General features: G+C 31.2%; 1 protein-coding gene across 1 annotated transcript in view; it reads left to right on the plus strand.

Annotated features, from left to right (window-relative positions):
- Positions 1-2,088: 2,088 nt before the first annotated feature.
- The window catches only part of LOC148284211 (uncharacterized), a 28,555-nt gene continuing 13,899 nt past the window's right edge, over positions 2,089-16,744 (plus strand). Inside the window, exons 1-7 of the mRNA XM_088242498.1 lie at positions 2,089-2,149; positions 2,230-2,510; positions 3,533-3,911; positions 5,088-5,175; positions 6,810-7,012; positions 7,097-7,184; positions 10,689-10,876. Of these exons, the coding sequence (XP_088098624.1) occupies positions 2,129-2,149; positions 2,230-2,510; positions 3,533-3,911; positions 5,088-5,175; positions 6,810-7,012; positions 7,097-7,184; positions 10,689-10,876 (1,248 nt within the window). The 5' untranslated portion in view covers positions 2,089-2,128. The remainder of the gene's footprint in view (positions 2,150-2,229; positions 2,511-3,532; positions 3,912-5,087; positions 5,176-6,809; positions 7,013-7,096; positions 7,185-10,688; positions 10,877-16,744) is intronic.

The following is a 16,744-nucleotide window of genomic DNA, read 5'->3' on the forward strand; positions in this document are numbered from 1 at the left end:
ACATGTATCTTTAAGAATTGAATATAAATACAATTTTATCATTTGAACAGTGTCTACGTTTGTCTTATTACCATTTATATGTATGGACTTATGTGGACACTGTTATTTATTTAACATTTTTTATTCCATGTTTATACTTCTTTGGATGTTTCTTGATATTTTTAAATACTCTTGAGTGTTAGTAACAAAAAGTTGACATAAAAAGTCAATAATTAAGTGTGAAAATTTTACTTAAAGTAATAACTTTGTGATTATTAAAACTAAAAAAAATTTATTATTATTAAAAGCAATTTTGTTTTAAACCAATTTTTTATTCTACCGACCGCTTTTAAAGATATACATGCCTCTTCATCAAAGTACACTTAGCCAATGAATTCAATCGTATTTTATTTTATCAATTCTGCGTATGGAGATAATAAATAAATCATGTCTTGTAAGGTTGGGAAGCGTAATGTGAAGGTACGATCTTTAAAACTTAAAGATAAAGGCTTGATTCATTGTCTCCTATTTTTTAACAACAATATTTTAGGTTTGTCATTTTTTTCGTAGACAAGGACTGTATTCAACTCCCTGAGGAGCTGTTTATATTAACATATTACACCAGAGATGAATAACATTTAGGAGAAGGTAATAAACTAGCCATTATATATATATATATATATATAGTTGGATAATTTATATGGCGCCATTTTTGTGAAAATCACCTCAAGGACGCTGTACAATTAATAAATATCCTTGTACGTCTTGCAGCTGAGAGCGCATGGACGGTGGGGATTCTAGTTCCTCGTTTTTAATTAAGATCAATCAAAAATTATAACATATAGAAGCTAGATTACAGAACGTCTTGCAGCTACTAAGCGCATAGACGATTGGAATTCTAGACCCCATTTACAAAATTTTGGTATTTTAAAGTTGATATATGAAAGCTTGATAACCAATCATCGCGCAGCTACAAAGGGCATGGACGAGTGGAATTCTAGCAATGTTAGAATGATATCAATAAATTTACAAAAAATAGAGCAAAGTAGTAAGTTTGTCAAGTGTTTATGCCAAAAAGTAAGCAATAAAAAACTAAATAAATAAAGCACTGTATAAACTCCATGGTTAACAAAGGGAGATAGATGTCCGAACAGAATCTTTTGTAGACAGTAGGTAGATACTGTCACCATGTGGTCCACTGGCTGCTGGAGAATTTCTGAAAACGCACGGTAATAAGCCCTGTAGATGCCTAGACTTCTATTTTACCTTCTCTGAAATGTTCTTCATATCTGTTGTAATTTGTTTTTAACCACTATTTTTTTTTTTTTTTTTTTTTTTTTCTGATTGAAAATCATCGGGTAGAAAATAAACATAACTACAATATAGATACCGGATTAAATTAAAAATTACTTTATGTTGAAAATAAAATATGTTAAGCAGACAACATAGAAATCTTAGAAATTTAAAAAATGATTCATAATAAGAAAAAAATATTAATAACTAAATGAACAATATTTTTTTTAGTCCACTCCTGTCTAACTTTGAAAATTTTTAATACAAATTATCAACTTCTTAGGGAAAAAAATACTTGATTTATTGGCTCCGCGTGTAGTATTTAGTAAACATGGAACACATTAAATAGGAAATAATTATTTAGCTACGCAAACCTTGCCAATGAAGCTCTTTTGCTTTAAAACCGGTAGGTGGAAAAAAAAACAAAATAAGTGCGTAAAAACAAAGTTTTTTTATTTATTTTATTTTTAAAAAATGTGTATACATTGTATTATATTTTGGTTGCCAAGCAACAAATTTTTAAGGCCTTTGATTAGAGTTTCTTACCATAGTAGCACAGTCTAAGCAAATTTGTTTTATTGTTATTTGAGATTAATAAACCAAAAAATATATGATGTTTAAATCATGGACTAAATACATTTGTGTTTTTTAATTAATTATGATTCAATAAGCTAATAAAATGTACGTATAGTGACAGATACAAAATGAAAAAATGTATGAAAAAACCTCTCGAAAAAACTTTTTTTTCATGAAGGTATTATTGATTACATACAATCAGTTGACTGTATCTGAAATTATAAATTTATCATTATTATTGTTCTGATAAGATATATCGGCACAAAATAATATATATATTATGTTCTCGGATTTTGTCAAGGTAAGAAACTCTATTATTTATGAAATATTTGATATTCGACCAACTAATATGCAATTTATTAATTTTTACTCTAACTCTAGATGAACCCAATATGTTTGATATTTCTTGGAAGTCTGTGCTTCTCAGCTGCTCTAGGCACGTACGATAGATATAGAGTATATAGGGTGTGGCCGAAGACGCTCGAACAAAGATATCTTCTCCAAAGTCTGGAAGACAATGGGAAATTCGACATCTGGTCCATGTCAAAAGTATCAGAGATGCCAACGGATATTATGGTTTCACCTGAAGACCAAGAATTGTTTTCGAAAATAGTAAGAGATGCTGGGTTATTGCCTGAAATTTTCATCGAAGACGTTCAAAAGTAAGTTTCAATTACACAGCTCATCAATTTTCGCTGTTACTATATTACATAATAAAAGATCTTTATTAAGCATTATACACAAAGTGATTCAAACAACATAAAAAACAAAAGTTTACTTTAAGAAATAGCCGACTATTGCCAACTGTAAATATAAATAAAAAATATACACCGTAAAAATATTATGATACCTAGTGCTTAAAATATTTATATTAAATACATTTACATGTATGTACTCAGTTACATCTTCCTAACATTAACAAGTTGAAAGATAACATTAATTTATTTTTAAAAAAATAACACTCCAAAACGTTTTAATAAAATGTGCTGTCTTTTTCTTTTTGGTAGCTTTATCAAATATTTTTACGGCCATACAAATAATTAATCTAATTAATATTGGCCTTCATGTTGCCAAAAAATCAACATTTTCCTAAAGCATATTTTTAAAGGGATCCTTAATATTTGTAGTTATTCCAAAATATTAAATCTTATTCGAAAATTAAATATAATACATACGCAAATTTAGTGTAAATATTCATTCTCTGATATTTAATTCAGTTAATTTCGTACAAATTTAAAAAAAAAACTGATTCAAGAGGAAAACTTGCCGAAATCCTGCGCTCCCCAAACACTAGATTTGGCGATTGTGTTTTTGCCGTTGTTAGCCCCTTTGCCTGGAACCAATAGCCTTCAAACTTACGAATCATCGACAGTCCTAGTCAGTTCAGATCCCAGCTAAAATCTTTATTCTTTAGATTATCATACCCTCAATTTTAAATCATAAAATATAATATATCACTTTCGTTTAGTTAGAATGTAAGTTTAAGTATACAATCGTAAAGCGCCCTCGAGATGATTTTTCACAAAAATGGCGCCACATAAATCAGCCAAATATTTTTATTATTTATTAATATTACGAGTTCCTTCCAGTTAAATTCCTTTAACAGAACAATGGGTAGCTGTTATCATTATTTTGGAATTAATTATTATACTAGTGGAAGGTTCATGATTACTTGATTTTTCAGACGAATAAATAAGGAATCAGTTGGTGACTATATTCGTGCTGGCATGACATGGGATAAATATTACCAGCTAAATGATATATATCTCTGGTTAAACGATATGGCGACGGTTTATAAAAGGGCATCCGTAGTTTTAGGAGGATCAACGGACGAAAATCGGGATATCAAGGGTTTAAGAATATTTAATGGAGAAGGCAAAAAGAACGTTTTCCTTGAAGGAGGTATTCATGCCAGGGAATGGATAACTCCAGCTACTGTCACCTACATAGCCAATGAAATTTTGACAAGTAATGACACGGAGTTTAGAAAAATAGCGGACAGTTTTAACTGGTATATATTTCCCGTTTTTAATCCTGATGGCTATCAGTTCACTCACACAAACGTAAGTCAAGCTCTGATGGTATAATCATCTTTTAATTTTTTTAGTTTCTATTAATGTCCTGGAATTTTTGTTTAATATTTTTTGTAAGAAAACGCCAACCTAAGAACAGTCTGAAGAAATAATAATAATAATAATTATTATTATTATTTTTCATTTTAGGTTTTACATAAAACTTTTTTTTTAAATATGAATACCTCACTGGGCACAACCCGTGTCGAGGCATTCATTTACACGATTTAATATATTATTACTAATAGTGTCTAAAAAAATAATATAAAATACATATAAAACATTACATATTCACATTTAAATTCAAAGTTAAAGCAAAAATAATTATATATTAACAAGTTTACTGCTTTGGTGGGGTGACCATCTCAAGACAGTTCTCGGGACCCAAATCAAGTAGGCATTTTTTTTACAAATAGTTAAAATTGCTCAAGATTTTTATCTGCTTTTGTGGCATTTGACATTTTGAATTATCATATTATTTAGAATTATCTATCATAACCTATGTTTCATATAAATACATTGAACTCCTAAATAAAGATACCAGTCTCGAAGATGTCGCAAAAACGATGAAACCAGTCACTGGGTATTCCAAATTTGTGGATCAAAGTATCACTCGTCTTTTATTTGTATAATAAATTACAATGAACTTCTATCAAGAATTTTAACTAACAAACTTACATTTCTTTATCTACTACATACTCTTAAGTAAAAGATTTCTCTGAATCACGTCTAGTCTGCCTAACAAGGTACGACCTGTTGTAAGGCAGACATTTTTATGCAAAACAAACAAAAATATTGCTACCAACTAGTTAATTTATTATACAGTTATACAATATTAATTTATACCATTTATTATTTTTAAATGTTTTTGAGTAAATTTTCCGATTTTTTTCTACCTAAACCCAGTAACCAATTTTTTACAAATGTATTCAATTAAATCCGGGTCATAGTTTTGCAATGTTTGGGTAACCTATTGAATATTTTGGGGCCCAAAAACCTGAAATTTCTTTGCCCGAATTCAGAGTTTGTGGAAGACCCCAGGATACATCCTCTCGTTTGACTTCTGGTTGTGTGGAGTTTTAAAACAAAACTTTTGAAAATCAAATGAACACGAGTATCCCATTCAAAATACTAAATAAATTAACATTTAGTTTTTAAATTACCCAGAATCGACTTTGGAGAAAGACGAGAACGGTGTACACTTCCAACTGCATTGGATCTGATTTGAACAGAAACTGGGATTCAAAATGGAACCGTAAGATGAAACCTTATTTAAATCATTATCTTAACATATTACAACAGAGATGAAAAACATTTAAGAGGAGGTAATATAGAAGTCTATTCATCTACAGGGCTTATGACCTGTCAATGGCTGATTTAAGTGGCAACCTTACACACTGTGTAACATTCATCATTTTGCCCATATTCGAACATCTTTATTCCTTTAAATATTTCAAGAAATAAAATTAGATTATATTAATAGAATTAGATTAATTATTAAAGTAATTTTAAAGAAACCCTCAACATTCAATACGGAAAGTCTATATAAAATATTTAAGGTTCATACAGTAGACACTCTTTATAAAATGAATTCTATTATACAAATTTATAAAAAAGAAAAAAGAAAAAAGAAAATAATTTGAAATGAATAAGTCACTCAGATACCAACATAATATTTAAATTCCTAAATTCCATACAAGTCATGGTAAAAATAGCTTTGTCTTCAAAGGTGTACAAAATTATAATAATCTTTCTAATGAACTAAAAACTATTAAAAATAATATATCAATCAATAAATTTAAAGTTAATATAAAGAAATTTTTTTAACTCGTGTGAAAACAACATTAAATTTTAATTAGAATGAATGAATTATTGTTTTATGTTTTTTTTTCTTTATAAATCCTATGTTTTTTTTTTCTTTTCATGTACTCGTATTTAAAATTAAATAAACTATTATAAATAAGCAACTAAAACCGTGTAAGTCACTCTTTAAGCACAAGAGTTAGTCTCTTTTTTTGAAGAGTTACAGTGATAACATTTACTAGATGTGTAAAAGTAGATATGTTTAGAATTTTACAAAAACATGTACTTTTTTATGAAATTTATGAATAAAAAAAATAAAATAAAAAAAACATACTAGGCAACTCCAGCTCATACTAGGAATCCAGTCCTTGTCTATAAAAATTTGGACAAACTCAAAATATTGTTGATAAATCATTATTGTTTTTAAATACTTCACACTGAAAAATACGCTCTTGGAATAAAAGTTGGCTCATCATGTTGTAAAATGGGGGTGTATTAAATGTATTAGCCATATCATTTTATCATCAGAGTATTAATTTTAGCGCGCAAAGTTGAACAATATAATTTCAGAAGAAATCGATTTCATTATCATAGCAGTTAAAAAAAACATGAAATAGAGTCAATGTTAAATATTTCTAGTCTACAAAAACGTAGAACTAATATTGACTCCATATATATGTTCGGCATACTAAATGGTATAATCGATGTTCCATCATTACTGGGACAAGTAAAATTCAATATTCCGACTCGTAGATTGAGAAACAATGAAGTACTGTTCATCGATCAGCATAGAACAAACTATGGCCTAAATTCTCCAATGACCCGCCTTTGTTCTATTGTTAACTCAAGACAGGATCTGGACTTTTTTGGTTTAAGTTTACAACGATTTAAACGAGCACTAAATAAATAGTCCAGATCTTGTCTCAATGTCCCTTATGTTTGTCAATGCTTCTTTCTTTTATTTTAAAATGTTTTAAACTATTCTTTTATTGTAATATTTAAACCTTATAAATTGTATACATGGACAATGTCCGTTAATAAATAAATAAATAAATAAATAAATAAAAAATTTGTTGAAATTTTCAGAGGCTGGCACCAGTTTTTTGTGTTCATCTGACACGTATGCTGGAACAAATGCTTTCTCTGAAAAGTCTTCTGCAACAATGTCTGCGTACATAAAGTCCATAAGCTCAGATCTGATCGCCTACATCTCCTTTCATTCCTACTCTCAGCTTCTTATGGTGCCATACGGTTACACCAAAACACACCTTGGAAACTATGAGGACGCGGTAAAGTTTTGTTTGCTAATCAATCAACAGCATCTGAGTCGTATGTTTGTCGATAAAAAAACTTATTTTTATCAATGTTTTCAGGTCGCTATAGGAAACGTAGCCATTGAAGCTTTGGCCAAAAGATTCGGTACTAAATATTCAGCAGCAGGAAATTTCGGAGAGGTTCTTTGTAAGTGTTTTAAAACATTTTGTTCAGTGCGATCGAATGTTTAATAACCCTATTTTAATGTGTTAGTACCTGCCGTAAACCATGTAAGCATACAAATTTCATTTGAATTAGTAGGCACACTAGAATGATTTATACCTATTGGTGAGGCCACATTTACCCTATATGTGTAAAACACATTTACTAGGTTGATTGAATTTATTTGATACCTACTGGGCCCTGGTTGATACCTACTCTCTATGGGGAAATGGAGCGATGGACGCGGTAGTTTTTTACGCACACATAAAAAAGAGGGTGTAAATTATTTGAATAGACTGTACAATAGCTGGCAGCAAATAAAAGACGTCGACTGCTGGCCTAGTCAACTAACTTCGGCTTTGTATAGCGTCATTCATATATTCATGGAGAGACCGGGCTCGCGCGATAAAGACGACGCTCTACAAAGTCGAAGTTAGCCGATGATGGCCGGCAGTCTTTTTCTTAATTTCGATGTTCTTCATTTACTGCCAGCTACTGCATTTTCCAAAAAATATTCAAAATGACATGTTTGGTAGTGAAAATCGCATTTTATATATGTTTTTTTTCTTTTTAATACTAGTATTTTAACCGTATCTTATTTTTTTAAATATTATAAATGGTATATTCTGTAATTTATTTTTGTTCTTCAATTTTTAATTACTAACGATATATTTTCAAATTTTATTTAAGCTTTAATTTTTATTATTATCGGTATGTTTTCCAATTTATATTTTTGTTTAATTTCTTAGTTACTAATTTTATATTTTATAATGTGTATTTATGGTTCAATTTTGATTATTATCGGTATGTTTTATAATTTATAATAATTGTGTCTCATTTATTTACTATTAATGGCATATTTTCTAATTTATTTTTATGATTCAATTTTTATTATTATTACTCGCATGTTTTTTAATTTATATTTATATTGATTTTTTCTAATGTTATTATTATTCTTTGAATTTATTAAGCATCATTTAATGAAATTAAAAATTTAAAAAAACACATGAAAAAAATAAGGTCCTTTCTAAACACAGGAATTTCCTAGCTAGTCGGGACCTGAAACAAATAAACTCTGTACATTTTAAAACTGTGAAATACTAAATAAATAAATATGTATAATCAGTCCGCACAGACCACATTGATAGCAATTTAGAACAATCGGTTGAATTTTCATGACTGCACTAATAATCATAATATGCCATCACAATTGCAAAAGCCCTTCGTCGGTCAAGATATTGTAAGGAGCTTACGAGGCCCTGATCCCAAAAAACAAATTAGCATACGGTTTAGAAATACGGATCTTTGTAAATGCATACATTTTGTTTCTATGTAGATATTTCAACAATGTCTTTTTGAGAAGCGAACTTGTACAAAATGCATTATAGGGCTTCTAACTATCAAACAATATTTTCCGACCTACCAAAAATACACTAGTGGCGGCCTCCGTGGTGTAGTGGTCAAGACGCTTGACTCACGCACGGAAGGTTCCGGGTTCGATTCCCGGTGAGAACACAAAAATTAAAATGTGATTTTTCTCAAGCCTGGGTGCTCTGTGATGTAATTCACCACTGTAATTAGGCCTCCTGGCCTGTTGTGGTGCAAAAAAAAAAATGTAGTGTCAGTTGGTATTGCATATTTATTGAACAATTTTTTTTTTTCCAGTCGCTTTGAGTAAGGATTCGGAACTACAGTAGAACCATTTTTATTAACTTTTAAGCCAAGAAATGTGTTCTTTCTACATTGCGTTTTCTTTCAAAGTTTTACTTTAATGTAATATGGAATATTTGACACTACTCCTCCTGCATAAAATGTAAATAATGAACTGTATTTTCAAAATTAATAAAGGTATTGTGGAGAAATATTTTCATACATAACTTTAAAAAAAATATTATAAAAAATATACCACTTGAAAAACGCGACGTGTTTGGTATTGATAATTGTGACGTTAAGATTCGTGACGATGTTCTTTAAAAATTTGAAAGGTTAGGAACAAAATTCAAAATTAACATGAATCGTGACATATTTGGGGCGTGGCTAATGCAATTACCGTTTTTGCGGGTATTAAAAATTACAAATTAAAAAATATTTTTAATGCTACTAGTAAGAAGCAAAATATTTTTCTTTTACTCGACGGTATTTTACACATAGGGTTTGTCACAATCGTGAGATTTAGTAAATGTGGGATTGTGTGATTGAATGCACTATGTGAATGAAAATTAAAACAATTATAATAATAAGATAATAATAAGATTTTTTTTTTTAATAAGAATTATGTACTTAAGTTTAAGTAAGTTCTTATATTTATCATTAATAAAATGCACTAAAAATAAAATACATAAACTCATTAAAATAGCATTATATGAACTCATTAGTTAACCCAAAAAAATAATAAAATTACATGATAATGATCATTAAGATAAAAATAACTTTATTTAATTAACTTTCATATAATTTTGTCGGCCTCATGGTGTAATGGTCAGCGTGTTAGCCTGCAATGCAAGAGGTTTCGAGTTCGATTCCCGACATGGTTGATGTGAAATATTTATACAAATGGGTGTTTTCACACTAAAATATTTCATAGTCCCTGGACTGGTATCTGAAGCGTAAGACTGATCATCTTACCTTCATGTAACAAAAATGATTAAGATTCGCTGCGATTGGAGTACCAATGCAGTGTCCTATGCACCATTAGGTGCGGAAAGGGAACGATGATGAGACTTGAGACATATGTACAAGAAACTGAACAAATAAAACTATGTAGTAAATTTAAGTTAATTTATTATATAAACCATACACCAGTGATACTTAATTCCACAAATTTGGAATATCCAGTGACCGGTTTCATCGTTTCCGAGACATCTTCGAGACTAGTATCTTTACTAAGCAGTTCAATGTATTTATACAAAACAGAGGCAAGAATAGAGAATTGAAAATTATATGAAAGTAAATTAAATAAAGTCAGTCGGGTTAACTAATGAGTTGATATAATGCTATTTTTATGAGTTTAAGTATTTTATTTTTAGTGTAATTTAGTTTATTAATTTTAGTTAATTTAGTGTAAAAAAATACTAAGACTTATTAAAATAGCATTACATAAAATAATAACTAATTATAACTAAATTAACAATAATTAACTAAATACACTAAAAATAAAATACTTAAAGTAAAAAAAATAGCATTAAATCAACTCATTTGTTAAAAGTTTTGATAATGATCTTTAAGATAAAAATAACTTTATTTAATTTATTTTCATATAATTTTGAATTCTCTTTTCTTACCTCTGATATATACATATATGTATTTGGATAATTTATATAGCGCCGTTTTTGTGAAAATCACCTCAAAGGTGCTATGTATAAATATATTGAAAGATACCAGTCTCGAAGATGTCGCTAAAGCGATGAAACTGGCCACTGGATATTCCGAATTTGTGTTTGTATCACTTGTCTTTGATTTATATAATAAATAAAAGTATCCGTTTTTCAGATGCCGCTAGTGGTTTGAGTACTGACTGGGTTAAGCAAGAGTTTAATACCTCGCTGGTATACACGTACGAGTTGCGAGACAAGGGAGCGAGTGGGTTTCTTCTTCCGGCAAACCAAATTTTGCCAAACAACCTAGAAGTGGTGGACTCTCTTACCACCATGTTTCAAGAGGCCGAGAGAAGAGGAATCGTCACATTAGTTTAAAACCTCACAAAATAATTATATTATTTCTATGACAAGTGCAATTTTATGATGATCGACTGAAACAAGGCCAGATTCACAAGATAAGATTCATTTTTATTTATATCACTACAGAGATGGGTAGAATTTTTGTTTCAAGATTATGGATATTCGAGTGTTTACAGGGCTCATGACCTGTCATAGGTTGGGTTCAAGTGGCCACTTTTATGTAGATACTACAACATTCCCCATTCCGCTTATTAGCGAATATCCATATCGGTGACATTTTTGGTTTTTGTATATATGTCATGAAACAAGGAAAGCTTTCGCTAGCGCGTTTGGAGCGCCATCTATGTATTTGATATTGAGGTTAAGTATTAAAGCAAATAAAAATATACCTACTCCCCCTTGGGATAAAACCCAGAATTGTGTGTGTATAAATATGTAAATATATATACACATACCAAAAATAATATTGTGTAAGATAAGATTCAGTTGAAATCAACACCGAATTTCGGCTTCTCTTATAGTTCCGGCTGAAATTGAAACCTAAACTAATTTGAATAAGTTAAAAGTCACTTTTAACTACCCAAAATTAGACGTTTTATTGTTAAACCCATCGAGTTTAGTATAGTAAGTTTTAAATAAAATGTACAATGAAATAAAAGGCACAAATTTTATTAATAAATTGGTATATTTTGAGCACTTCTTGGTTCGTTGTTATTAAACATATGCCTTTTATGTAACAGTTCTTCAATGATCGCCGTAGGAACTTAAACTTATTAAATATAAAGGAATTACATAAACATAGATATGAAAGATCTTAGAACTGTTAACTAATCTAGTTTTATTTTTTTATGTTAGACAATGACAATACAATAACTAATTATTTGAATAAACAACAATTCAATATCTCTAATTGTGTTAATTTTCCACCCAAGTACATCACGTAATCTGATACATCTGACAAAGGCATTTCGATTTCAGTCAATTTTTGTCGAAACCGAAATCGCGGCCAAAACTGTCCGGAACCGAAATTTTGGTCGATCACTAAAATTTTGCATTAATTTATGATTTTTTTACAACTTATCGGAGAAATATTTGGTGTCAATAAATACACGTTTCTCCATCCTTGCTCATTAAAATAAAGTAGTGTTGCTAACCCACGGTGTTGAGATTGTCAAACGTAGTACCTACGTACTAGCAATGTTTTCAGTGTGACTTGATTAAATTGATGTAGTTAATAAAATTAAATAAGCGATGCTACATGCATGATTTTAAGGTTTTTTTTTTGATGACGAAGGGCGTCGGAGTTACAATTTTTTTAAATAATGATAATAACAAACTAATCTGACGTTATTAAATTTATAAAATTATTGGAATGGACATAATGATACAAGTTAATACAGTTTTGCTACGATTAGTATTTCCAGTATGGTCATGAAGAAAAATAATAATATTTGAAAAAGGGCTCTACATACACTTTGTCGAACTCCTGTGAGTTTCACCGTTGACAGACGCAATTTAAAAATAAAAAAAAACTAGTTTATCGACCGAAAAAAATCCTTACTAGTACGAGTAAAACCGAAAGGAAGACTCATGGTCTTTAAAACAGTTTCGGGTATGTGCAGGAATGTAATTTCACCGCCCACCCTTAGAGGTAGTAGTTAGCAGTACATATTAGAAGTAATTTAAAAAAATATATTTCCTGAAAATCCAGTTAACCTGCTTTAATAAAGATCCCAAAAAAAAGTGATTATTTTTAATCGATTTCATGCAGGTACACAGACGACAAATTACTTCACAGTATATTACAAACAAAATTGCTTGTGAAGGTTATATCGTAAAAAAGGGAATACAATTTCTGTAACACTTTGGTTTGTTTATTGCACATATTGTTTAGGTTGATTAGATTCATATTGAAATAATATCAAGTAGAACACAGAATATCAGAACACTTATTTATTTTTTCGACGCGTGAGCGTAAGTATATCACCTGAAGAAATTTAACCTTGTTACTTTGTATTTACTCAAGCGTTTTTATAATTCTTTCCGCATGCTGAGGTGCATAGAGCATCATCTTTTAAATGTAAATAATACAAATCCACATTATGATATATTTCCAAAGCAGTGATAAAGGTATCTAACACAATGAGGAACTTCAGCCCTACGGGAAATTGGATACAAATTTGTTTTCTTGCGCGTGGTAAAAAATATAGCATTAAATTTTACGGTAAAATTTATAAAAAATGTACGAAAAAAAAATATTATAAGAACGCACTACTTTGCATGACGTCACTGGTTCATATGAACCATCCAATGATATGAGAGCTTTGAAGGATATCCGGTTTGGTCACCGTAAATGAACCAATCGGAAGAACTGTCATAGAAGAACTGTCATATGCGGATGCATTCTGAGAGCCTTAACCACGCTGCCTACTTTGTAAGCCATCAGGTTCTCGACGTCTAGGACGTCCACTGCTGACTGTTCGTCGGCAGTTCGCTACGGGACGCGAACCTGACTTGGACGGATACACAGGAGCTGGCAGCTGACAGAGACACTTAGAGGATCTTTGTGAACACCATATGCTCCAACTAGAGAGCGGACAAGGAATAGTATGAAAATAATATTTAACAATTAAACAAACATTTTTCTTTGGCTCTGCCTGGATTCAACCTTGAGACGTTAATACTGTAGGCTAATGGTACGCAAACTGAGAGGGGATTTCCCGTATTTAGTATTTTTACCTAAGAAACTCATTTAGGACTCTAGTTCCATTTCACATACAGAACTGTATTCGTCATCCACCGGAACAAGTACAATAGTATATTATTCAATGTTACTTTTTAAAATAAATATTTGCGTTTTTATGATTAACCTTAATACTTGAATTTTGGTACCATTTTATTTGAGCCGTAAATAATCGTGTTATAATAGGAAACAAGTTATAGAGCGGAGTTCGAACCTCTGACCCCTGATGTTTCAGCCTGTGACAGTACCACAGGCAAACAAAGCGTTTTAATAGTGGTATAAGGGCACAAAGATAGAGATCAACTAATATTTTTCTTCATTGCACAGTGCCTAAAAAAAATAAAAACTGAAATATATTAAATTTATTTACTTTAAATTTTAAAAAATGAAATTTGATTCACATTTTGCATTTTTTTGGATTTGACATATATATTATATAATCATAAAGCTTATAAATACATAAATTTTTAGAAATTCATTCATTCCAATTATGAGATCCGTACATTATGTAAGGCTGAGACAAGCATTATAAAAAAAAAACAAGAAAAGAGCTCTGCGCTGGTTTGGACATGTAGAACGAATGGACAGCGAAAGAACGGCTAAGAATATTTGCAATGCGAATGTTGATGGATGCAGAAATAGAGTAAGACCGAGAAAGACATGGCATGACCAAATCCAACAAATACTTAAAGATGGACATGTCAAAAGTCGGAATAATCGGTGCGCGTGCATGAGAAGATGTATGAATGTAGAGGAAGCGAGATCTGTATGTAAAGATAGTGTTCTGGCGTTATATTCTCTCTGCCTACCCTTACGGGGAAACGGCGTAATGGTTTGTTTGTTTGTTTCAAACAATCCGACCCAAGGAAATTAACCATATTTTATTGCCTTATGTTAAATTTTCTTGTGCTTAATTTAATCTCCTCGTAACTAGTATGCTGTGTATAAATAAAAAAATAAGAAAGGTAGTATTCTTTCATTTTTTATGTATCTAAAAAAGGTCATTTTTTAATATTTATAAATCAATACATATTTTATCATTTTCCACATCATCATACGCCGCCACGGGACCTTATCGACGCCAGCACTCTCGCCACCTCCCACATTTTTTAAATGTAAAAATAAATATTCGGGTTCTTATGCACTACCCAAATATCTCATTTGAGGGCCACTTTCAACGAGTTGTAAATAACGCACTATTAGAAAATGAGAAACAAGTTGGGGTCGAGTGGGATTTGAGTCATGGACCTTTGGGCCGTGAGTCTGAGACACTAGCCAAGGGACCACGACCCGATTCCTCCGGCGTCTCCAAAGTCCTCTCAATATAGCCGAAGAATAATTGTCATCGACGGCGTTCCAGGATCGTGGAAGCCTATAGAGGTGTAGGGTTCATAGTCCATAGTCGATGACGCACACGTGTTAAATTAATTCACCTGAAGTGGACTAATAACCGACGATGCGATGTCATCATTTTTAATCGAATCCAATACATTCGTATAATGCAACTCTTATAGGATTACAAGTTAAACCGGGAACATTGTTCTACAGTACATTCACATCGTTCCTACCATGAAGAAATGAACTACAAAGAAACGTCGTCTATAAAAAGACCACAGGACGCCTCCAACGTCAGTCCGCCCGTTCAGTCAGCAGCCTAACAAAATCACTGCAGTTCGCTTAGCTCCAGCATGTAGTTCAATTGCAGTTACCTCAACCCATCATCGACGTAACACTCGTCCGACATAATTCGTTATTTATTTGCCATGTAATAAATAAACATCAAACAGCAACCTCGACTCTTCCCTGACAACTTCCAACTGGGACAGTATCACCACACCCAGCAACTACCTCAATCCTACAGTAGTGACCCCGACGCAAATTAAATACGCCCCGTCGTCCCCACGTGAGTTTAACACATCCCGTTGTTCCGACGTGATGTTCCTCCAGGATACCAAGGTGGTATCCTATACAACCAAGTGCTGTATCTTATTCGCCATGTAAGAAATAAACATCAAACAGCAACCTCATGTCTTCTCTGTCAATCTTTAACTAAGGTAGGGGCTCCAACCAACCCTCAACTACCTAATCCTACAAATGTAAAGAAAAGGGAAACAGGGGTAGTTAAGGCTTTCCTGGGGTATCCGCAACGCGTGTCACAATACACCATTAATAAAATATTTAATTTTGCAAGTGACCATTATTGATGGAAGTTCGTTAAAATTTATTATGGAAATAAAAGACTAGCAGAGACGCCACCGAAGCGATGAAACTGGTCACAAGTTTTTTTTTTCCACAATACTAATAAATTCAAAAATATGTTAATATAACTTCCAAAAAAATCTTATCTGACTCATAAACATTGATTGTATGTAACCTGAATGGCAATATCGGTATATCAGCCCCTATGAGTCTGACAGTAGAAAATCTGACACAAAAACAGCGATATGACTGCAATAATAATAATCGACCATATAAATACGATTCGAGTTGCTAAAAATCTCATTCTGCTGACATTTTGTTTAAAGGTACACGTATTTACTGAGAGAATTCGATTTCACCTGTTTCTTTATAACAATTCGTTTTGGCGTATAAACTCTGCTGTGTCAAAATATTCGCATAACCAAACAGTCAATCAATTATTAACTTCATTGTGTTTTTTCCAATATGAAATCGTGAAATACACCGATCCAATATAAACTTCAAAGACTTTTGAAGGAACGTCTTTTTGTCAGTTTTGGTCTAGAGATTTCATTTCGTAAAACATAAACCTTGACAGTATTGACTTATGATGTAACAAAAACCGAGTAAAATATCGACGGATTTCAAATCAAACAATAAATGACAGCAAATATAAGTATTTTTTAATGTTATTTCGGAACGTTTTTACACTTTTCATTCAAACATTTCTCGCAAGCAAATAATTATGTCCTACAAATGATTTCGTATGTAAACCATTTTTTTTAGGACTTATTGTGTCTCCAGAGAAATAAGTGTGTTATTATTTTAATATTAAACAAAAACTAAGGATTACTGTAAGTCCTATAACATAAGTACTCGATTTATAAAATGAAGTGTGTTCTAAGCGCTCTTTATACTATTTGACAGCAATTAATTTTTGTCGAATT

Source organism: Micrasema longulum, unplaced genomic scaffold, assembly GCF_059751315.1.
Source record: "Micrasema longulum isolate JH-2025_06_02 unplaced genomic scaffold, ASM5975131v1 h1tg000141l, whole genome shotgun sequence".
Classification (NCBI taxonomy): Eukaryota; Metazoa; Arthropoda; class Insecta; order Trichoptera; family Brachycentridae; genus Micrasema; species Micrasema longulum.